The 25,541-nt window shown below is 40.1% G+C and overlaps 1 protein-coding gene across 1 annotated transcript in view; it reads right to left on the bottom strand.

Annotated features, from left to right (window-relative positions):
• Window positions 1-8,371: 8,371 nt before the first annotated feature.
• Window positions 8,372-25,541, bottom strand: part of PSMD6 (proteasome 26S subunit, non-ATPase 6) — a 179,988-nt gene continuing 162,818 nt past the window's right edge. Inside the window, 2 exon segments of the mRNA XM_053720999.1 lie at window positions 8,372-8,717; window positions 8,808-8,885. Coding sequence (XP_053576974.1) covers window positions 8,621-8,717; window positions 8,808-8,885 — 175 coding nt within the window. The 3' untranslated portion in view covers window positions 8,372-8,620.

Consider the following 25,541-nt stretch of genomic DNA (forward strand, 5'->3'; position numbering starts at 1 on the left):
CTAGCTGGAATTTTATCCTCCAACATGTATCATTTGCACAGGTGACTTACTGTGCTTCTTTTCCTGCTCTAACTCTGACAACACTACTGCCGAACCCCCCGAAGAGGGAAAAAAAAAAAGAAAAAAGAAAGAAAATCTTTAGCTCTGTTGTGGTCTGCTTGCCCGCAGGAGAGCTAAATGAAAAAAAGAAAAAAAAAAAAAACACATGCCCGGCGCACAAAACTGCATGTCCCGGGCGTCGGGCGATAGGAACTGCGCATCCCTGAGTCCCATTCCGAAGAGAATTACACCAAATCTTCCGACACTTCTCTGCCATCCTCCTGTGACAAAAGGCAAAGAATGACTGGGGGATGAGGGGAGTGGGGTAGGTATTTAAGCCTTTGGCTGGGGTGTCTTTGCCTCCTCCTGGTGGCCAGGTTCTGTATTTCCCACAAGTAATGAATGAAGCCGTGGACTCTCCTCATATTAAGATGGAAAGGGGAATTTCAGTCATGAAGTATAAAAAAACTTCATGCTGAAAGTTCCTTTATTTGCCTTCAGCTTATGCCGCATTGAGCACCTCAAGCCACCCACGGCAAAACCCTATTTTATCAGTGAGGTGATATTAGCCAACAGAGTGCTACCCAACTGGCCCACACGGCTATTGGCTAAGAGGTGGAAATGTCATCTCATTGAAAAAATAGCGTTCTGCTGTGGGAGGCCTGAGGCACTCAGCACGGCTTAAACTGCAGGCAAATAAGGTACTTTCAGTATGAAGTTGTTTTACACTTCGTGACTAAAAGCCCCCTTTTATTTGTAGCACTGGTAAATCCTTACAAATTATTATTGTTCCTCTTTACAAAATGTGATTGCTACTACTTTGATATTCCAATGTCAGTTTTCTGTTGCGATGCAGAAACAAGCTTTCTAATCTACTGATTCCAAGGTCAGAGGATCGCTACTCTCTTTTTAATAAACAAAATTTATGCTTACCTGATAAATTTATTTCTCTTGTGGTGTATCCAGTCCACGGATCATCCATTACTTGTGGGATATTCTCCTTCCTAACAGGAAGCTGCAAGAGGATCACGCACAGCAGAGCTGTCTATATAGCTCCTCCTCTAACTGCCACTACCAGTCATTCGAACGAAGACAAGCAAGAGAAAGGAGAAACCATAGGGTGCAGTGGTGACTGTAGTTTAAAAATAAAACACACCTGTCTTAAAATGACAGGGCGGGCCGTGGACTGGATACACCACAAGAGAAATAAATTTATCAGGTAAGCATAAATTTTGTTTTCTCTTGTAAGGTGTATCCAGTCCACGGATCATCCATTACTTGTGGGATACCAATACCAAAGCTATAGAACACGGATGGAGGGACAAGGCAGGTGCTTAAACAGAAGGCACCACTGCCTGCAAGACCTTTCTCCCAAAAATAGCCTCCGAAGAAGCAAAAGTATCAAATTTATAGAATTTTGAAAAAGTATGAAGCGAAGACCAAGTCGCCGCCTTACAAATCTGTTCAACAGAAGCCTCATTCTTAAAAGCCCATGTGGAAGCTACCAACCGCTCTAGTAGAATGAGCTGTAATCCTTTCAGGAGGCAGTCTCATAAGCTAAGCGTATTATACTCCATAGCCAAAAAGCAAGAGAAGCCTTTTGGCCTCTCCTCTGTCCAGAGTAGACAACAAACAATGCAGATGTTTGACGAAAATCTTTAGTAGCTTGTAATTAAAACTTTAAAGCATGAACCACGTCAAGATTGTGTAAAAGACGTTCCTTCTTTGAAGAAGGATTAGGACACAGTGACGGTACAACAATCTCCTGATTGATATTTTTATTAGATACCACCTTAGGTAGAAAACCAGGTTTGGTACGTAACACTACCTTATCGGAATGAAAAATGAGATAAGGAGAATTACATTGCAAAGCAGATAACTCCGAAACTCTTCGAGCCGAGGAGATAGCTACTAAAAACAAAACTTTCCAAGATAAGAGCTTAATATCTATGGAATGCAAAGGTTCAAACGGAACCCCTTGAAGAACCTTAAGAACTAAATTTAAACTCCAAGGCGGAGCAACAGGTTTAAACACAGGCTTAATTCTGACTAAAGCCTGACAAAACGCCTACACGTCTGGAACCTCAGCCAGACGTTTGTGCAAAAGAATAGACAGAGCAGAAATCTGTCCCTTTAAGGAACTTGCTGACAAACCCTTCTCCAATCCATCTTGGAGAAAAGATAATATTCTAGGAATCCTGACCTTACTCCATGAGTAACCCTTGGATTCACACCAATGAAGATATTTACACCATATCTTATGATAGATTTTCCTGGTGACAGGCTTTCGCGCCTGTATTAAGGTATCAATGACTGGCTCGGAGAAACCAATCAATTCAACCAATTCAAATCTCCAAGCAGTCAGCCGCAGAGAAATTAGATTTGGATGGCTGAAAGGACCCTGAAGTAGAAGGTCCTGCCTCAGAGGCAGAGTCCATGGTGGAAAGGATGACATGTCCACCAGATCTCCATACCAAGTCCTGCGTGGCCACGCGGGTGCTATCAAAATCACTGATGCTCTCTCCTGCTTGACCTTGGCAATCAGACGAGGGAGCAGAGGAAACAGTGGAAACACATAAGCCAGGTTGAAGGACCAAGGCGCTGCTAGAGCATCTATTAGCGCTGCCTTGGGATCCCTGGACCTGGATCCGTAACAAGGAAAGCTTGGCGTTCTAGTGAGACGCCATGAGATCCAGTTCTGGTTTGCCCCAACGTTGAATCAACTGTGCAAACACCTCCGGATGGAGCTCCCATTCCCCCGGATGAAAAGTCTGTCGACTTAGAAAATCCGCCTCCCAGTTCTCTACTCCAGGGATATGGATAGCTGATAGGTGGCAAGAGTGAATCTCTGCCCAACAAATTATCTTTGAAACCTCCAACATTGCTAGGGTACTCCTTGTTCCCCCTTGATGGTTGATGTAAGCTACAGTCGTGATGTTGTCCGACTGAAATCTGATGAACCTCACTGCCGCTAGCTGAGGCCAAGCCTGAAGAGCATTGAATATCGCTCTTAGTTCCAGAATGTTTATCGGAAGGAGAGCCTCCTCCTGAGTCCATGACCCATGAGCCTTCAGAGAGTTCCAGACTGCCCCCCAGCCCAGAAGGCTGGCATCTGTTGTTACTATTGTCCAATCTGGCCTGCGGAAGGTCATACCTTTGGACAGATGGACTCGAGATAGCCACCAGAGAAGAGAATCCCTGGTCTCTTGATCCAGATTTAGTAGAGGGGACAAATCTGTGTAATCCCCATTCCACTGACTGAGCATGCAAAGTTGCAGCGGTCTGAGATGTAGGCGGGCAAACGGCACTATGTCCATTACCGCTACCATTAAGCCACCGAAGGGCGAGAAGTAGAATAAAGAACACGGCAGGAATTTAGAAGTTTTGACAACCTGGCCTCTGTCAGGTAAATCTTCATTTCTACAGAATCTATCAGAGTTCCCAGGAAGGAAACTCTTGTGAAAGGGGATAGAGAACTCGTCTTTTCGTTCACTTTCCACCCATGAGACCTCAGGAATGCCAGAACAATGTCCGTATGGGACTTGGCAATTTGGAAATTCGACGCTTGTATCAGAATGTCATCTAAGTAAGGGGCTACTGCTATGCCCCGCGGCCTTAGGACTGCCAGAAGTGACCCCAGAACCTTCGTATAGATTCTTGGTGCCGTAGATAACCCAAAGGGAAGAGCCACAAACTGGTAATGCCTGTCTAGGAAGGCGAACCTGAGAAACCGATGATGATCTTTGTGTATCGGAATGTGAAGATAAGCATCCTTTAAGTCCACGGTAGTTATGTATTGACCCTCCTGGATCATAGGTAGGATGGTTCGAATAGTCTCCATCTTGAAAGATGGGACCCTGAGAAAATTGTTTAGGATCTTGAGATCTAAGATTGGTCTGAAGGTTCCCTCTTTCTTGGGAAGCACAAATAGATTTGAATAGAATCCTTGCCCCTGTTCCTCCTTTGGATCTGGGTGCATCACTCCCATAACTAGAAGGTCTTGAACACAATGTAAGAATGCCTCTCTCTTTATCTGGTCTGCAGATAATTGTGAAAGGTGAAATCTTCCTTTTGGGGAAGAAGCTTTGAAGTCCAGAAGATATCCCTGGGACACAATTTCCAACGCCCAGGGATCCTGGACTTCTCTTGCCCAAGCCTGGGCGAAGAGAGAAAGTCTGCCCCCTACTAGATCCGTTACCGGATTGGGGGCCAAGCTTTCATGCTGTCTTAGAGGCAGCAGCAGGCTTCTTGGCCTGTTTACCTTTGTTCCAAGCCTGGTTAGGTCTCCAGACCGGCTTGGACTGGACAAAATTTCCCTCTTGCTTTGTATTAGAGGAAGATGATGCCGCGCTCGTCTTAAAGTTTCGAAAGGCACGAAAATTACTTTGTTTGGTCTTTTATTTGTTAGACCTATCCTGAGGAAGGGCATGACCTTTTCCTCCAGTAATATCAGAAATGATCTCCTTCAGTCCAGGCCCGAATAGGGTCTGTCCCTTGAAGGGAATATTGAGAAGCTTAGACTTTGAAGTAACGTCAGCTGACCAGGATTTAAGCCATAGCGCCCTACGCGCCTGAATAGCAAAACCTGAGTTCTTAGCCGTTAGTGTAGTTAAATGAACAACGGCGTCAGAAACAAATGAATTGGCTAGTTTAAGCGCTTTAAGCTTGTCAAGTATATCATCCAATGGAGTTTCTACCTGTAAGGCCTCTTCCAGAGACTCAAACCAGAAGGCCGCAGCAGCAGTGACTGGGGCAATGCATGCAAGAGGCTGGAGAATAAAACCTTGTTGAATAAACTTTTTCTTAAGGTAACCCTCTAACTTTTTATCCATTGGATCTAGGAAAGCACAACTGTCCTCGACGGGGATAGTTGTACGCTTAGCTAGGGTAGAAACTGCTCCCTCCACCTTAGGGACCGTTTGCCATAAGTCCCGTGTAGCGGCATCTATTGGAAACATTTTCTTAAAAATAGGAGGGGGAGAGAACGGTACACCTGGTATATCCCATTCCTTAGTAATAATTTCTGAAAACCTTTTAGGTATTGGAAAAACATCAGTGTAAACAGGCACTGCATAGTATTTATCCAATCTACACAATTTCTCTGGCACTATAATGGTGTCACAGTCATCCAGAGTAGCTAAAACCTCCCTGAGCAACATGCGGAGGTGTTCAAGCTTAAATTTAAATGTAGACATATCAGAATCAGGTTGAAGCATCTTCCCTGAGTCAGAAAAATCACCCACAGAAAGAAGCTCTCCTGCCTCAGCTTCTGCATATTGTGAGGGGATATCAGACATAGCTACTAAAGCGTCAGAGTGCTCTGTATTTGTTCTAGTCCCAGAGCTGTCTCGCTTTCCTTGTAACCCTGGTAGTTTGGACAAAACCGCTGTAAGGGTATGATCCATAACTGCCGCCATGTCTTGTAAAGTAAACGCCATGGGCATGCTGGATGTACTTGGCGCCTCTTGAGCGGCAGTCCCTTGAGCGGGAGTCAAAGGTTCTGACAAGTGGGGCGAGTTAGTCGGCATAACTTCCCCCTTGTCAGTTTCCTCTGGTGATAAATCTTTTAAAGACAGAATATGATCTTTATAACTTAAAGTGAAATCAGTACATTTGGTACACATTCTAAGTGGGGGTTCCACAATGGCTTCTAAACATAATGAACAAGGAGTTTCCTCTATGTCAGACATGTTTAAACAGACTAGCAATGAAACCAGCAAGCTTGGAAAACACTTTGATAAATGTAAACAAGCAAAAAATAAAAACGGTAATAGAAACAAATTTTGTCAGAAATTGAAAAACAGTGATAAAAAGCATTAAATCTTACGAAATTTTTACAGTGTGTATAATAGACTAACAGAGCATTGCACCCACTTGCAAATGGATGATTAACCCCTTAGTTTCAAAACCAGATCAAAAAAACAATATAACCGTTTTTCAACAGTCACAACAAACTGCCACACCCTACCTGCCCATGACTACTTTGAAAGGCACAAAACCCCTTTAGAGATGTCCTAAGTGTTCAAGGGACTCCTTCAGGGAAACTGGATGTCTCAAGCTGCAAAATCTAATGCGCATTTAGGCGCGAAAATAGGCCCTTCCCAACCTGTATTCACAGTGAGAGGGCCTAACAAAACTATCCCTAGGCAAAATCTAGCCAGCCATGTGGAAAAAACTGGGCCCCAATAAAGTTTTATCACCAGTATGTATAAAAAAACGTTTAAACACTTCCAGCAAACGTTTTATTTTTCAGTAATGTGAGAAAGTAATAAGAATATTACCTTTTACAGCAAGCATGATACTAGTCGTTATTAAATCACTGTAATCAGGCTTACCCTAAATAAATCCGGTATTGACAGCATTTTCTAGCATATTCATTTCTCTAGAAAAATTTAAACTGCCCATACCTCATAGCAGGAGACCCTGCACGCCATTCCCCCAGCTGAAGTTACCTCTCTCTTCAGTTATGTGTGAGAACAGCAATGGATCTTAGTTACAACCTGCTAAGATCATCAAAGACCACAGGCAGACTCTTCTTCTACTTTCTGCCTGAGGCTAAAATAGTACAACTCCGGTACCATTTGAAAATAACAAACTTTTGATTGAAGATAAACTAAATAAAAACACCACATCTCTCTAGCTACTTCCTTTCTTGTCGAGAGCTGCAAGAGAATGATTGGTAGTGGCAGTTAGAGGAGGAGCTATATAGACAGCTCTGCTGTGGGTGATCCTCTTGCAGCTTCCTGTTGGGAAGGAGAATATCCCACAAGTAATGGATGATCCGTGGACTGGATACACCTTACAAGAGAAATGTTTTTAAACTCTAGTTAAAATGCATCGGATTAGAATTAGATCAAGAGCAGTTTCCTTTTTGCAACCCCCTATTTAGCTGATGGTATTGCCCATTACTTTAATGTACCCAATCCATTCATATCCACTCCCTAATAATTTTTAAGGCCAGACATTTCAGTTTCAACCTGGAGAAATATCATTAGCTGCATTCTCTATTAGGTTATCATATCTGCGCTAATTTGGGAGATCTAACATTCAAATATGGCATTATGAATGCTGTACATACTTTTTAGACTCATTGGTGGCTACAGACCATTGTTGTTTGTGACCGTTTTTTAAAAACCTTGAAGACTTGATTAAACCTTGAAGACTTCTGATTAAAAAGACATTAAACACAATATATATTTAATTTACCTCAATCTAAATTATTGGTGCCGCCATTTTGAAACCTAAGTTAAACTGCAGGTATTTGCACATGTGCAGCAACTGTACTTCAAACATGTCAGAACTTGAATAACCTCAATACTATGCTCATAAAATGTATTTAGTGTTTAAATGTCCCTTTGAATACAAGCAAAAATCCAGCTTCCATGCTTACTGTTTATTTAGCAAATACAGACCGCTCTTAATGCTTTTTAAATGGGCATATGTACATTGAGAGAGAAATTACCCCTATAAAAGGTATATTAAAGCACTATATATAAACATGTAACAATAACTAAATATGTATATACACAGGGGTGGACAAAACACACTAGTCAGGAGTTAAAAGTTACTAGCCTAGAGGGAACAAAAGTTACTAGTCCACTCAATATAAAATATAAAACTGGGTCTTTTTTTCTCTAGAAAAAAGGCGCTTGAGAGGTGACATTCTTACTTTATATAAATATATTCAAGGTCCATATACAGAGATGGCAGAGGCTCTATTTATTCCAAGAAATTTGTTTGTGACAAGAGGTCACAATTTAAGGCTGGAGGAAAGGAGATTTAATTTCCTGCAATGGAATTTTTTTTTCCACTGTAAGAGCAATAAAATTGTGTAACTCATTAGCAAAGGAGGTAGTGAATGCCAATACCTTAGATACATTTAAAAATGGTTTGGATACATTTCTGGCTAGAAACCAAATGCAGGGATACGATTGCTCGTGTTGAATGGGTCGTCTTTTAATGTGATTAAGTTCAACTGGTGCTTTTTTAAGTAGATTAGATTTGTATAGTTTGAACTCGACTGACTTTTTTCAACCTCATCTACTATGTAACATAGGAAAAAAACAAAGTTTTTACTTGACTGCTGACATTTCTTCCTTTTTACGGGACTAGTGGAAACTTCAAGCCCTGTTTGTGTTCAACCTAACACACACTAATAATGCTTTGAGCAGTGGCCAAAACTCTACCAATTTGTGTGCTGAATCAAAAACATGATATTTAGTGACTCTTGGCTTTTGTAAACCACAGGTTGAGGAATTATACAACAATAAAATGTATATATATAAAAAAATAAGATTTAAAAAAATAATTAAAAAAATAGTGAAACAGAGACTTTTAAGGAGAATGTTTTTATGTTATTTTCTTCTTTTCCATTTTTTTTTATTTTTTTTTAATTTTGTTTTCTTTTTTCAGGCCTCGTTTACATGAAGTAAAACAGTAAAAACCCAACTACACAGCTCAGCACAACTTCAAAATTCCCAAAACAGCAAGATACAGGATATATTTCTATATGACTCAAAGATCTTACATGCCATAATTCATTCAACTCTTGTTAATAAAAAAAAAATAAAGTAATGACACATTACATGTTTATAACTCGCGAGAGTTTCTGAACTCTGTTCAATAATAAGTCTCCTTTCTTTATGGTTTCCTGGTACTGCCAGTTTTTGCTATCAGGTCTGTAAAAGATTAAAAGCAGAAAAATATTGTTTTTGTTTTTTCTATTACATTTTTAAAAAGCAAGACATTTAGTGTTTATCAGACATTACCTGTTAGTTTCTACAATCTCATTAACTTTATCTATCTTGCAATGCAGTCTCCCAGCTGCAATAAACCGTGAAAGTTCCCTAAAAAATAAAGATAACACAATGAATGAATAATCAGTGTTTTCCCCAGGATCTACTTAAAGGGACACTCAGGTTAAATTAAATTTTCATGATTCAGATACAGCATGTAATTTTAAATAACTTTCCAATTTATTTCCATTAAAAAAAAATGTGTAGTCTTTTATATTTACAATTTTTGAGTCACCAGATCCTACTGAGCATGTGCAAGAATTCACAGACTATACGTATATGCATTTGTGATTGGCTGATTGCTATCACATGGTACAAGGGGAGTGGAAATATACATAACTTTGAAATTTGTTATAAAAAAATCTACTACTCATTTGAAGTTCAGACTAAGTGCTATTGCATTGTTTTGTTATCTTGCATTTGTTGAAAAGGGACAGTCTACACAAAAATCATTACTGCTTAAAGGGACAGTCTAGCATGAATTAAACTTTCATTATTCAGATAGGACTTTTAATTTTAATCAATGTTACAATTTACTTTTATCATCAAATTTGCTTTTTTTCTCTTGGTATTCTTAGTTTAAACTAAACATAGGTAGGCTCATATGCTAATTTATAACCCTTTGAGGGCTGCCTCTTATCCCATGCTTTTAAAATCTCTTTTCAACACAAAGAGACAGAAAGTACACGTGGGCCATATAACACTGTGTTCAGGCACTGGGGGTTATTTAAGATCTAGCAAAAAACAATGCTAAATTTAAGACAATAGAAAATAAACAGTCACAGTCATGTGATAAGGGGGCTGGAAGAAGGTTCCTAGATACAAGGTAATCACAGAGGTAAAAAGTATATTAATATAACAGTGTTGGTTATGCAAAACTGGGGAATTGGTAATAAAAGGTATTATCTATCTTTTAAAACAATAACAATTCTATGGTAGACTGTCCCTTTAAAAAGATAAATAATGCCTTTACTACCCATTCCCCAGCTTTGCACAACCAACACTGTTAGATTAATATACTTTATAACATTTAAAACTCTAAATTTCTACCTAATTTAAAGGGCTATGATACCCACATTTTTTCTTTCATGATTTAGAAAGAGAATGCATTTTTAAACATCTTTCTAATTTACTTCTATTATCTAATTTGTTTTATTATCTTGATATTCATTGCTGAAAAGCATATCTAGATATGCTCAGTAGCTGCTGATTGGTTGCTGCACATAGAAGCCTCATGTGATTGGCTCACCCATGTGCATTGCTTTTTCTTCAAATAAGGATATCTAAAAAATGAAGCAAAATAAATAATAGAAGTAAATAGTAATGTTGTTTAAATTTGTATTTTCTATCTGAATCATGAAAAAGATTTTGGGTTTAGTGGCCCTTATGCAAACCTAGGGAATGGGTAATAAAGTAATTATCTATTTTTTGAAACATTAAAAATTCTATTGTAAACTGTCCCTTTAAAAAGGGAAAGTCTAGTCAAAATTAAACTGTTATAATTCAGATAGAGCATGCAACTTTAAAAAAACTTTCCAATTTGCTTCTATAATCTAATCAGTTTCATTCTCTTAGTATCCTTTGTTGAAAATCATACCCAAGTAGGCTTAGGAGCAGCAACACTATACTGGGAGCTAATGGGTGGCTACAAATGTATGCCTCTTGTCAGCACCCAGTATACATTGATGCTCTTTCAACAAAGGATGTCAAGAGAATGAGGCCAATTTGAAAATAGAAGTAAGCTTCTGTAATGTTTATCATTGTATGCGTATTTGAATCACGAAAGGGTTTCATGTCACCTTAATTGGCACACCACCCAGATTTTAAAGCTAAAGGTTTGAATTGCTGTCCAATCAGTGCTCGAGCTACAGAAAAAGTGCCATATGGGGAGAGCGCTGATTGGACAACAATTCACACCTTTAGTTCACAGAAAAAAGAAAATTTATGCTTATCTGATAAATTTATTTCTTTTTTGACACGATGAGTCCGCGGATCATCTTAATTACTTATGGGATATTCACCTCTTGGTCAGCAGGAGGAGGCAAAGAGCACCACAGCAGAGCTGTTAAATAGTTCCTCCCTTCCATCCCACTCCAGTCATTCGACCAAAGTTAGGAAGAGAAAGGAAAAGCCAAGGTGCAGAGGTGTCTGAAGTTTATAATAAACCACAACCTGTCTAAAAGAACAGGCCAGGCCGTGGACTCATCGTGTCAAAAAAGAAATACATTTATCAGGTAAGCATAAATTTTCTTTTCTTTTTTTAAGACACGATGAGTTCACAGATCATCTTAATTACTAATGGGATTCAATACCCAAGCTAGAGTACACCGATGATACGGGAGGAAACCTAAACTGAAGGCACCACTGTTTGAAGAACCTTTCTCCCAAAAGCGGCCTCAGCCGAGGCAAAAATGTCAAATTTGAAGAACTTTGAAAAAGTGTGCCTATAGGACCAAGTTGCAGCCTTGCAAATCTGTTCCACATAAGCTTCATCTTGGAACCCCCATGATGAAACAACAGCCCTCGTGGAATGAGCCTTAACTCTCCCAGGAGGCTGCTGTCCAGCAGTCTCATATGCAAAACGTATGATACTCTTCAGCAAAAAAGAAAGAGAAGTAGCCGTAGTTCTCTGTCCCTTGCATTTTCCTGAGAAAACCACAAAGAAAAAGACTGACGACAGTTCATAGTCGCCTGCAGGTAAAACTTTAAAGCACGGACCCCGTCCAAATTGTGCAGAAGTCTTTCCTTCTGAGAAGAAGGATTAGGACACAGGAAAAGAACAACACTCTCCTGATCAATGTTCCAATCAGAAACAACCTTAGGAAGAAATCCTAAAAGTTAGTACGTAAAACTACCTTATCTGAATGGAAAACAAGATAAGGTGACGCATACTGTAATGCCGAGAGCTCTGACACTCTCCAAACAGAAGAAGTAGCAACAAGAAATAAAAACCTTCCAAGATAAAAACTTAATATCTAAGGAAAGCATAGGCTCAAACGGAGCCCCTTGAAGAACTCTGAGAACTAAATTCAGACTCTATGGAGAAGCAACTGGTTTGAACACATGCCTGACCAAGGCCAGACAAAATGATTGTACATCTGGGACATCTGCCAGACCTTTGTGTAACAAAATAGATCTGTCCCTTGAGATTTGACCCTTTAGGGAACTTGACGATAAACCTTTCTCCGAAACCCTCTTGGAGAAAAGACCCTGCTTAGATGATAAGCGTTCAATCTCCAAGTAGTCAGTTTCAGAAAAAAATCAGATTTGGGTGAAGGAGGGGGCCTTGATTAGAAGGTCCTTCCTCAACGGAAGTGTGACGGATACCCCTGGCTACCCCGACTGGGTAGCTCTGCCAAAAGGGGTCCTGCTTCCTCCCTGCCGACTGCAGCTATGTAGCTGGCAAGTGACCACAGCCTGTAGCCACCCCTGATGCCTGACAGCACCAGTACTCAGGGTCCCACCCTGTGGCAGACTCCAGCTACCCAGAGTAGGTAGCTCTTCCAGCGTGTCCTTCCTCTGCCTGGAACAGACTGCTATGTAGCTCAGGAAAGTGATTTTAGCTGGACCCACCCAAATAACTAGACAGACTAGCATTAAGGTTAAACAGGAACTGATTTTATTGAAAACACACACTCCTTTTATACAGACAGCTCATCTTGATAAGACTCTGGACAATCCCACTATTTTCCCACCATTCCCGCCCCTCCAGACTGACCGGCGCCTCCATAGGAGCCACAGTCCCACATAATCTCAATACCTAGGGGTGGCGGTTTCGGGGTGATCCTGGTGGAGCGGAGGAGGGTGTCATTTTAAAGCTCTCGGTCCCCAGATTTCACAGTCCAAAAGCATGATTTATTACTGGGGACCGGAGTTACAGTCCGTTGAAGTTATGGGGTTAGGGGTGTCCAAAACCCCCGGTTCCCAAAGGACCTCCCCTCCGGTAATTCCCCAACCTCTTGTCCTCCCTAGGGGCTACTAATCCTCAAAAGAGCGGAGCTCTGGGGCACATGGTTGCTGCAGCGACGAGGGGTAAAGTTAGCTGCTGTCCTGTGGCCGACCGGGAGTTCCAGGAGCCTGGACAGCCTGAGAGGGGTTAGGTGGGTGTCCGTTGTGAGGCGGCCGACCGGGAGTTCCAGGAGCCTGGCCAGCCTAGGAGGGTTTTCCTGGTCATACACCAGCTCTTTTCTAAACAAGTTTGGAACACAAAACCATGAAACCAAAAGCTTCCAGAGATTGTGGTTGCTCTGAGGAGCCCAAAACCACGGAGACACAACAGGGGTGAGGTTGTAGGGGGGTGAGGGGTAGCCTTAGCTGTCTGGTATCCATGACAAGAAGCCTCCAAGGTGGCAGAGATGACATGTCCACCAGATATGCATACCAAATCCTGCGAGGCGAAACCAGTGTTAAGAGAATCACTGATGCCCTCTCCTGCTTGATTCGAGCAATGACCCAAAGGAAAAAAGCAAATGGAGGAAAAAACTGGAGAACACTTCCGGATGGAGTTCCCACTCCCCCGGAAGAAAGGTCTGCCAGCTCAGGAAATCCACCTCCCAGTAGTCCACCCCTGGGATGTGCATCACCGACCGGCAGCAAGAATGGGTCTCTGCCCACTGAATTATTTTGGATACCTCTGTCATCACTAAGGAACTCCTCGTTCCTCCCGTATGATTGACGTAAGACACTGAAGTAATTTTGTTTGACTGGAACCTGATAAACTGGACCGAGGCTAACGGAGGTCAGGCCAGAAGAACATTGTAGATCGCTTAGTAGCATTCGAGGAGACAAATCTATATAATCTCTGATCCATTATCTGAGCATGCTTAACTGCAGAGGTCTGAGATGGAACCGAGCAAAACGGGATGATGTCCATTGCCGCCACCATCAGCCCAATTACCTTGCACCGAGCCACTGAAGGCCGAGGAGTGGACTGAATGACTAGACCAGTATCGATAATCTCTGATTTCCTGTCATTCTGTAGAAAATGTTCATTGATATGAAATCTATTACGTTTCCCAAGAAAGTTACTCTTGTGTTTGAGACAAAGGAACCCCTTTCCAAATCTACCTTCCACCCGAGAGATCGCGGGAAGGATAACACCATGTCCTGTGAATTCTTGCTTGCTGTAAGGATGGCGTCTGGACTAGGATGTCATCCAGATAGGGCGCCACTGTAATGCCTCGTAACCAAAGCACCGCCAACAGCGATCCCAGAGCCTTTGAGAGCTGTGGCAAGACCGAAAGGAAGAGCCACGAACTGGAAGCGTTTGTCCATAAAGGCAAACCTTAGAACTTGAGACGATTCTTGTGAATGGCACAGGAAGGTACACATCCTTTAAATCCACTGTTGTCATAAATTGACCCTCTTGAATCAATGGAAGAATGGAACGAATAGTTTCCATCTTGAAGGACGGCACACTAAGAAAATTATTTAGACTCTTGAGATCTAAAAAATGGTCTGAAGGTTCCCTCCTTTTTTGGGAACCACAAACCGATTGGGTAAAAAACCCCAACCCTGTACTTGTAATGGAACAATTACTCCCAGGTCTGAGAGGTTTCCTACGCAGTGTAAGAATGCCTCTCCTTTTGTCTGATCTGCAGATAATTTTGAAAGCAGAAACTTGCCTCTGGGAGGAAAACTTTTGATCCTGAACCCAAGCTTGAGCGAAGACGGAAAGTCTGCCCCCTACAAGATCCGATCCCGGATCAGGGGCATGTCCTTCATGATGTCTTTTATTCAACAGCGGGCTATTTGGATCTCTTTTTTTTTTTTTTTTTTATTTCAAAAGAAATTATTTCCATCAAGCCAGGTCCCAACAAGGTCTACTCTTGTAAGGAATCACTAAAAGCTTAGACTTAGAGCATACATCCATAGAACAAGGCTCTAACCATAAGGCTCCGTGAGCTGGAACAGAGAGACCTATGCTCCCAGTTTGATAATTTGAAGGGAAGAATTTTAAAATAAAGGAATTAGCCAAATTGAAAGCTTTTATCCTATCCTGGATTTTATCCAGGAAAGTTTCTGACTTAGTAGCATCAGACAACGCATCAAACCAATATGTTATCGCACTAGAGATGGTAGCAAATTACACAGTTGGTTGCCATTGTAAGCCCTGATGTACATCCCTTTTCTAATTTTTGTCCATAGGACCTTTGAAAAAACCCAACTATCCCCTAAGGGTATAGTAGTTCTCTTAGCTAAGCTGGAAACTACTCCTTCCACCCTAGGGAAGGTTTGCCCTGCCTCCTTAGCTGAGTCGGCTATGGGAAACAACTTTTTATATATAGGGAACGTGGTCTCATCCATTCCTTATAGCTTACTGGACGCACTAGGATAGATTACACCGGTAGTGTCGGAGTCGCCCAGGGTAGCTAAAACCTCCTAAAGTAACAAATAGAGGTCATCAAGCTAAAAAAACTGAAAGAAAAACAACCTCAGGATCAAATAAAGATATTATACACCAGAGTCTGAGAATTCTCTCTCAGATAATTCCGAAGTATCTTCCTATTTCAGGTAACAGGGAAGAACCATTCAGAACAACAACTATTGAATCAATCACCCAAATGATTGAAAATAATTCCTCTAGTAATGTTTTCTACCACGTGGGAAAAAACATAATTTATGTAAGAACTTACCTGATAAATTAATTTCTTTCATATTGGCAAGTCCATGAGCTAGTGACGTATGGGATATACAATCCTACCAGGAGGGGCAAAGTTTCCCAAACCTCAGAATGCCTATAAATACACCCCTCACCACACCCACAATTCAGTTTAACGAATAGCCAAGCAGTGGGGTGATAAAGAAAGGAGTAGAAAGCATCAACAAAAGAAATTTGGAAATAATTGTGCTTTATACAAAAAATCATAACCACCATAAAAAGGGTGGGACTCATGGACTCTTGCCAATATGAAAGAAATGAATTTATCAGGTAAGTTCTTACATAAATTATGTTTTGTTTTCTTTCATGTAATTGGCAAGAGTCCATGAGCTAGTGACGTATGGGATAGCAATACCCAAGATGTGGATCTCCACTCAAGAGTCACTAGAGAGGGAGGGAATAAAATAAAAACAGCCATTTTCCGCTGAAAAAATTAATCCACAACCCAAAAAAATAAGTTTATTTTCATAATTGAAAGAAAAAAAAACTTAAATCAAAAGCAGAAGAATCAAACTGAAACAGCTGCCTGAAGAACTTTTCGAAGAAGCAAATACATCAAAACGGTAGAATTTAGTAAATGTATGCAAAGAAGACCAAGTAGCTGCTTTGCAAATCTGATCAACTGAAGCTTAATTCTTAAAAGCCCATGAAGTGGAGACTGATCTAGTAGAATGAGCTGTAATTCTCTGAAGCGGGGCCTGACCCGACTCCAAATAAGCTTGATGAATCAAAAGTTTCAACCCAGAGGCCAAGGAAATAGCAGAAGCCTTCTGACCTTTCCTAGGACCAGAAAATAAAACAAATAGACTGGAAGTCTTCCTGAAATCTTTAGTAGCTTTCACATAATATTTCAAAGCTCTTACCACATCCAAAGAATGTAAGGATCTTTCCAAAGAATTTTTAGGATTAGGACACAAGGAAGGGACAACAATTTCTCTACTAATGTTGTTAGAATTCACAACCTTAGGTAAAAATTGAAAAGAAGTCCGCAAAACTGCCTTATCTTGATGAAAAATCAGAAAAGAAGACTCACAAGAAAGAGCAGATAGCTCAGAAACTCTTCTAGCAGAAGAGATAGCCAAAAGGAACAACACTTTCCAAGAAAGTAGTTTAATGTTCAAAGAATGCATAGGTTCAAATGGAGGAGCCTGTAAAGCCTTCAGAACCAAATTAAGACTCCAAGGAGGAGAAATTTATTTAATGACAGGCTTAATACGAACTAAAGCCTGTACAAAACAGTGTATATCAGGAAGTATAGCAATCTTTCTGTGAAATAAAACAGAAAGAGCGGAGATTTGTCCTTTCAAGGAACTTGCAGACAAACCCTTATCCAAACCATCCTGAAGAAACTGTAAAATTCTAGGAATTCTAAAAGAATGCCAGGAGAATTTATGAGAAGAACACCATGAAATGTAAGTCTTCCAAACTCTATAATAAATCTTTCTAGAGACAGATTTACGAGCCTGTAACATAGTATTAATCACTGAGTCAGAGAAACCGCTATGACTTAGTACTAAGCGTTCAATTTCCATACCTTCAAATTTAATGATTTGAGATCCTGATGGAAAAACGGACCTTGAGATAGTAGGTCTGGCCGTAACGGAAGTGGCCAAGGCGGGCAACTGGACATCCAAACCGGATCTGCATACCAAAACCTGTGTGGCCATGCTGGAGCCACCAGCAACACAAAAGATTGTTCCATGATGATTTTGGAGATCACTCTCTGAAGGAGAACTAGAGGCGGGAAAATGTGAGCAGGATGATAACACCAAGGAAGTGTCAGCGCATCCACTGCTTCCGCCTGAACATCCCGGACCTGGACAGGTATCTGGGAAGTTTCTTGTTTAGATGAGAGGCCATGAGATCTATCTCTGGAAGACCCCACATCTGAACAATCTGAGAAAATACATCTGGATTGAGAGACCACTCCCCTGGATGTAAAGTCTGGCGGCTAAAATAATCTGCCTCCCAATTGTCTACACCTGGGATATGAACCGCAGAGATTAGACGGGAGCTGGATTCCACCCAAGCAAGTATCCGAGATACTTCTTTCATAGCTTGGGGACTGTGAGTCCCACCCTGATGATTGACATATGCCACTGTTGTGATATTGTCTTTCTAAAAACAAATGAACGGTTCTCTCTTTAACAGAGGCCAAAACTGAAGAGCTCTGAGAATTGCACGGAGTTCTAAAATATTTATTGGTAATCTCGCCTCTTGAGATTTCCAAAGCCCTTGTGCTGTCAGAGATCCCCAAACAGCTCCCCAACCTGAAAGACTCGCATCTGTTGTGATCACAGTCCAGGTTGGCCGAACAAAAGAAGCCCCTTGAACTAAACGATGGTGATCTATCCACCACGTCAGAGAGTGTCGTACATTGGGATTTAAGGATATTAATTGGGATATCTTTGTATAATCCCTGCACCATTGGTTCAGCATACAAAGCTGTAGAGGTCTCATGTGAAAACGAGCAAAGGGGATCGCGTCCGATGCTGCAGTCATGAGACCTAAAACTTCCATGCACATAGCCACTGAAGGGAATGACAGACTGAAGGCAACCAATTTTAAACGTCTCTTGTCTGTTAGAGACAGAGTCATGGACACTGAATCTATATGGAAGCCTAAAAAGGTGACCCTTGTCTGAGGAATCAAACTTTTTGGTAAATTGATCCTCCAACCATGTTTCCGAAGAAACAACACTAGTTGATTCGTGTGAGATTCTGAAGTACGTAAAGACTGAGCTAGTACCAAGATATCGTCCAAATAAGGAAACACTGCAATACCCTGTTCTCTGATTAGAGAGAGTAGAGCACCCAGAACCTTTGAAAAGATTATTGGAGCTGTTGCTAAGCCAAATGAAAGAGCAACAAATTGGTAATGCTCGTTTAGAAAAGAGAATCTCAGAAACTGATAATGTTCTGGATGAATCGGAATATGAAGGTATGCATCCTGCAAGTCTATTGTGGACATATAATGTCCTCGCTGAACAAAAGGCAGAATAGTCCTTATAGTCACCATCTTGAAAGTTGGTACTCTTACATAACGATTCAAAATTTTCAGATCCAGAACTGGTCTGAATAAATTTTCCTTTTTTGGGACAATGAATAGATTTGAATAAAACCCCAAACCTTGTTCCTGAAGAGAAACTGGCATGATTACCCCTGAAGACTCCAGGTCTGAAACACACTTCAGGAAAGCCTGAGCTTTTACTGGATTTGCTTGGATAGGTGAGAGAAAAAATATTCTCACAGGAGGTCTAGCTCTGAATCCTATTCGATACCCTTGAGAGACAATGCTCTGAATCCATTGATTTTGGACAGAATTTATCCAAATATCCTTGAAAAACCTTAATCTGCCCCCTACCAGCTGAGCTGGAATGAGGGCCGCACCTTCATGCGGACTTAGGGGCTGACTTTGGTTTCCTAAATGGCTTGGATTTTTTCCAATTTGAGGAAGGCTTCCAATTGGAAGCAGATTCCTTGGGGGGGGGGGGGGGGATTGAGTTTTTGTTCCTTATTCTGACGAAAGGAACGAAAACGGTTAGAAGCCTTAGATTTACCCTTAGGTTTTTTTTATCCTGAGGCAGAAAAACTCCCTTTCCCCCCAGTGACAGTTGAAATAATAGAATCCAACTGAGAACCAAATAAATTATTACCTTGGAAAGAAAGAGATAGTAATCTAGATTTAGATGTCATATCAGCTTTCCAAGATTTAAGCCACAAAGCTCTTCTAGCTAATATAGCTAAAGACATGGATCCAACATCAATTTTGATAATATCAAAAATGGCATAACAAATAAAATGATTAGCATATTGCAGTAAGCGAATAATGCTAGATAAGTCAGAATCCAATTCCTGTTGCGCTAAATTCTCCAACCAGAAAGTTGATGCAGCCGCAACATCAGCAAAAGAAATTGCAGGTCTGAGAAGATGAACTGAATATAAATAGGCCTTCCTTAGATAAGATTCAAACTTCCTATCTAAAAGGATCCTTAAAGGAAGTACTATCTTCCATAGGAATAGTGGTACGTTTAGCAAGAGTAGAAATAGCCCCATCAACTTTGGGGATTTTTTCCCAAAACTCTATAGAATTTGCTGGTAAAGGATACAATTTTTTAAACCTTGAAGAAGGAATAAAAGAAGTACCTGGCTTATTCCATTCCTTATGTGACTGATACCTTGGCTACCCCAACTGGGTAGCTCCGCCAAACTGGTCCTGCTTCCTCCATGCCGACTGCAGCTATGTAGCTGGCAAGTGACCACAGCCTGTAGCCACCCCTGATGCCCGACAGCACCAGTACTCAGGGTCCCACCCTGTGGCAAACTCCAGCTACCCCGACTGAGTAGCTCTGCCAGAGGGTCCTTCCTTTGCCTGGAACAGGCTGCTATGTATCCCAGGAAAGAGATTCTAGCAGGAGCCCACCTAAATGACTATACAGACTAGCATTCAGGTGAAATAAAGACTGCTTTATTGCACAGAAAACACAGCTTTTATACATTTCCAACAAAGTTACTACACAACTAAAAACAAATATTATACAATGAGACAAACATCAGACAATAGTTAAACAGATTCTAATCACATCCTGACTTACAAAAGGACAATGGATGACTCATACAATTAACAGAAAAACACTTTACACCTAGACTAGTTAGGGGGAAGGTTATGGGGGGTAGGGTTTTAACCCTTGCAGCCTGGTATCCGTGACACCTTAGAAATCATATCAGAAATAGCCTCAGGAATAGGAAAAACCCCTGGAGAAACCACAGGTTTAAAAACAGCATTTAATTGTTTATTAGACTAAACGTCAAGAGGACTGGTTACCTCAATATCCAAAGTAATTAACACTTCTTTTAATAAAGAACGCAAATACTCTATTTTAAATAAATAAGTAGATTTGTCAGTGTCAATGTCTGAGGATGGATCTTCTGTATCAGATAGATCCTCATCAGAAGAGGATAAATTATTATGTTGTAGGTCATTTGAAATTTCATCAACTAAATGAGAAGTTTTAAAAGACCATTTACTTTTATTAGAAGGTGGAAATGCAGACAAAGCCTTCAGGATAGAATCAGAAACAAATTCTTTTACAGGTATATCATGCACATTAGAAGTTGAAGGAACTGCAACTGGCAATGTACTATTACTGATGGATACACTATCTGCATGTAAAAGTTTATCATGACAACTATTACAAATGACATTCGGCGAGATAATTTCTACAATTTTACAACAAATGCACTTAGCTTTGGTAGAACCGATGTCAGGCAGCAATGTTCCAGCAGAAACTTCTGAGGAAGGATCAGATTGAGACATATTGCAAAATGTAAGAGAAAAAACAACATATAAAGCAAAATTATCTATTTCCTTATATGACAGTTTCAGGAATGGGAAAAAATGCAAATAGCATAGCCCTCTGATAGAGAAAAAGGCAAGAGGCAACCATCAATGAGGTATTGAAATAATGAAAAAGTTTGGCGCCAAGTATGACGCACAACGAAACAAACTTTTTTGGCGCCAAAAATAACCGGAAATGACACACTCGCGTCACTAATGACGCAACCGTGTGAAAGGTCTCGGCGCCAAGTATGACGCCGGAAATGACGAAGTTGCGTCAGACATATATTTTTTCGCGCCAAAAATATTTTTGCGCCAAGAATGACTCAATAAAGTTTAGCATTTGACGCACCCGCGGGCCTAATACCGCCCATAATTTGCAAGAAAGTAGTCAATTGAAAAAAAGACTAAACCCCAGGTAAGAAATACATTTCTTAAAAAAAAATTTATATTCCCCAAATATGAAACTGACAGTCTGCAGAAGGAAATACATGAACCTGACTCATGGCAAATATAAGTACAATACATATATTTAGAACTTTATATAAATGCATAAAGTGCCAAACCATAGCTGAGGTGTCTTAAGTAATAAAAAACATACTTACCAAAAAAGACACCCATCCACATATAGCAGATAGCCAAACCAGTACTAAAACAGTTATCAGTAGAGGTAATGGTAAATTGAGAGTATATCGTCAATCTGAAAAGGGAGGTAGGAGATGAATCTCTACGACCGATAACAGAGAACCTATGAAATAGACCCCCGTTAGGGAAATCATCGAATTCAATAAGTGATACTCCCTTCACTACCCTCTGACATTCAATAATACTGAGAAGCGCATATCAACGTAGAAATCTTAGCACAAACTTACTTCACCACCTCCATAGGAGGCAAAGTTTGTAAAACTGAATTGTGGGTGTGGTGAGGGGTGTATTTATAGGCATTTTGAGGTTTGGGAAACTTTGCCCCTCCTGGTAGAATTGTATATCCCATACGTCATTAGCTCATGGACTCTTGCCAATTACATGAAAGAAACATATAATGCATGAAATGCAGAGTAACTCCGGGTGGAGTGTGAGAGGAAGCGTAGGGCACTGCATGTGGACCATAACATTTAGTGGGGACTATAGATGAAATTTGTTGGATAAATTGACATTGTCAACAGTCTCCTAAACAGCAAACACCTTGGAAGGAGTAGGTTCAGAAAAAGAGTTAAATCTTTTAATAAAAATTGACACATAAAAAATGTTACTGTCTCTTTAAATTTTAAAAATTAACTATTTTTTTATGTGCTCTTGTTCCATCCTAAGTCACAAAGGATGAATTAAACAAATAAACAGCTGAAATTCCTTTAATAAAAGTAACACATAAAAAACGTTACTGTCTCTTAAAATTTTAAACTCTAACTTTTTATTTTTGTGTGCAGAAATGAGTTAGATATTCCGGACTAAGCCCTTTTGAAACACTGTCCGGTGCAATACGTTCATCTTAACGAGAAAAACACTCTCCACTAATTCTTCCGATACCAGGAAGAACAAACAAAGTGGTGCGCAACTAAAATTGGCGCCACACAACTCCGCCCATCGTGGGTGTTAACATAATCCTCTCCCGGTTGCCATCAATATCTTTACTAAATAAAACGGCCGGGAGTATAACTGACTGATCTGCTTCTAGTCCGAGAAAAAAAACGAACATGGAATCACCTACACTGAGCTCGCTATAGCATAGCTCATTAGTTGTGGCAATAAGATCTCCCGGTCGGCTTTATTAAACCGTCGGGAGATAAGAACGTAAGTCCCATGCAAGGCATGCATCGCCTATCATCAACATTCACCATTGAGCTTATCTGTTGTATAGCTCAATGGTTATGGCAAATCATCAACATAGCAATATGAGATCTACTGGTCAGCTATTATTAAACCGCCAGGATATAAGAACACAAGTTCCATTCAAATATTTTTACTAAGCGTAACTCCCCTCACACTGAGGGGAGTGTCAGTTTTTGGCAATAGGGGATCTCCCAGTTGGCTATCATGAAACTGCCGGGAGATGAGAGCACATGTCTCATTCAGCCCCAGTGTCTGCATCTAAACTGTTGCCTCACACTGAGCTTATCTGATGTATAGCTCTTCAGTGATGGCAATTCATCAGTTATGGCAATATGTGATCTCCCGGTCGGCTACTACTAAACCACCAGGAGATGAAAAAACACAAGTCCCATACATCACTTCACACTGTGCTCATTCTGATGTATAGCTCATTAGTTATGAAATGAGAGCCTATGTCCAATACAGCCCCAGTGCCTGCGTCTAACTGTCCCAAAGTGTCCCATAAAACTCTGAGGGAATCTATCTGTAAGCCTCTGATAAAGAAGCTAAATCCAATGAGGAATAAATAAAAAAATTAAAGGAACACTCAATCAAAATTAAACTTTCATCATTCATATAGAGCATGCCATTTTAAACAACTTTCCAATTTACTTCCATTAACTAAATGTGCAGTCTTGTTATATTTTAACTTTTTGAGTAACCAGCTCCTACTGAGCATGTGCAAGAATATGTGTGTAGGGCTTGATAAATCTAGCCCTAAGTGCTATTGCATTGTATTGTTATCTTGCATTTGTTGATTATGCAAATCTACTGTGTTGACTGTTCCTTTAAGTGCCCGACTTTCATCTGAGTCTCCTTACTTCAACCCCCAGAATAAAGTCAGCACTTACCTCATTATCTTCTGCCGGACAGTAAGGCAGTTCCCAGGTTTGTGAGGTCCTCTCCCTCACATGGGCCTGTAATTTAAAACGAAAGTCCTGAGTAAATATCCCTCCGATTTTCTTGGTAAGGGCAGCAAAAATTTTTATGGGAGGCGCAGTGAGAATTATGTCCCACAAGTTCCCATTGCTCTAAAGCCACCAAAGCTCTACTGAAGAGACTGATATGGACTACGGCTACACCCTAGGACAAAGCAGCACATTCTGGCACTACTTTAAAAAATAATAAACTCTTGATTGAAGAATCTAATCTAACACCTAACTTTACCTCTTCCTATCACTAACGTAGGAAAAGAGAATGACTGGAGTGGGAGGGAAAGGAGGAGCTATTTAACAGCTCTGCTGTGGTGCTCTTTGCCTCCTGCTGACCAGGAGGTGAATATCCCAATAGTAATTAAGATGATCCGTGGACTCATCGTGTCTTAAAAAAGAAATTGACTTTTGAAGTGGGCGGCGAAACATGGGGAATTTGAATTTCATATCTACATTAAAAAGTAAGTTATAGCGCAACTTCATTACAACTGATGAATTGATCGCCATCTAAAATATCACTAACATTCCAGTTGTTTGTAAAAAGTTACATTTATAAATAACAAAATATCACACTGACGTCCACCAGGTTATCACAGGTTTTATAATAATGTAAGTCACGTGCACTCATATCATGCTATTTGCATTTTAAAACTTTAAACCTGTGATGAAACGTTGATAGAATAATTTATTTGTATAAATAAAAAACTGTGTAAAAATTCAGTATATATATTATCATTTTGTGATTGGCTGATGGCTGTCACATGATGCAGGGGCAAAGAACATTTAAAATCTGCTCATTTCAAACTCAGACTAAGGGCAAGATTTATCAAGTGCAAGGAGAATTGTGTGATTCTCCTATGGGTTCGCCACAGCTCGCCTTTAGAGAAGAGCATCAGTGCGCTCAAATTTAGAAAAAAAATTCCATAGGAGAGCTGCGCTTATTTATCGTTGAAAATAGGCAACTATTCTCCATGTAAGTCATATATAAACTAATATAAACATACACCCCCCACTAGTAGCTTTAACATCACTCTCCAACAAACTGTCATGAAAGAAAATAGATCTAAGTTTTCATGGTTTTTATTATTATTTTAGTGCTTGCTTTATATATTATTGTTGTGCCCCAATATATATTTTTTGCCATTACATATTAGTTTGACACACCAATATAAATTATTATTGTGCTCCAATTCACATTATTTTTGCGCCTTGTAGAGCTGGTACAGAATGGATTTCTAATGCTGTTCTCCAAAGTAGTTATAAAGAACTTTAAAGGGACACTGAACTCAAATTTTTTCTTTTGTAATTCAGAAAGAGCATGCAATTTTAAGCAACTTTCTAATTTACTCCTATTATCAATTTTTCTTTGTTCTCTTGCTATCATTATTTGAAAAAGAAGGCATCTAAGCTTTTTTTTGGTTTCAGTACTCTGGACAGCACTTTTTTATTGGTGGATGAATTTATCCACCAATCAGCAAGGACAACCCAGGTTGTTCACCAAAAATGGGCCGGCATCTAAACTTACATTCTTGCATTTCAAATAAAGATACCAAGAGAATGAAGAAAATTTGATAATAGGAGTAAATTAGAAAGTTGCTTAAAATTTCATGCTCAATCTGAATCACAAAAGAAAATTTTTGGGTACAGTGTCCCTTTAATGCACGCATCTGTAGGAGAACTTTCAGTCCGCTATAGGAGAAAAGAAATTATAAATGTAACTAGTCGAATTAATGAGGAGTACGACTAAAATTTGACCTTTTTTGCGGAGCACATTTTCTCCATGGAGAATGGGTACAGAGAAGGAGAATTTCACAGTCAAACTTGTCCAATTTTAAGCACATTTTTGAATGATAAATAAGGGTATGCACATTTTTAGGGGCAAAAATAGGAGAATAGCAATGATAAATC

Source organism: Bombina bombina, chromosome 7, assembly GCF_027579735.1.
Source record: "Bombina bombina isolate aBomBom1 chromosome 7, aBomBom1.pri, whole genome shotgun sequence".
NCBI classification, from domain to species: Eukaryota; Metazoa; Chordata; class Amphibia; order Anura; family Bombinatoridae; genus Bombina; species Bombina bombina.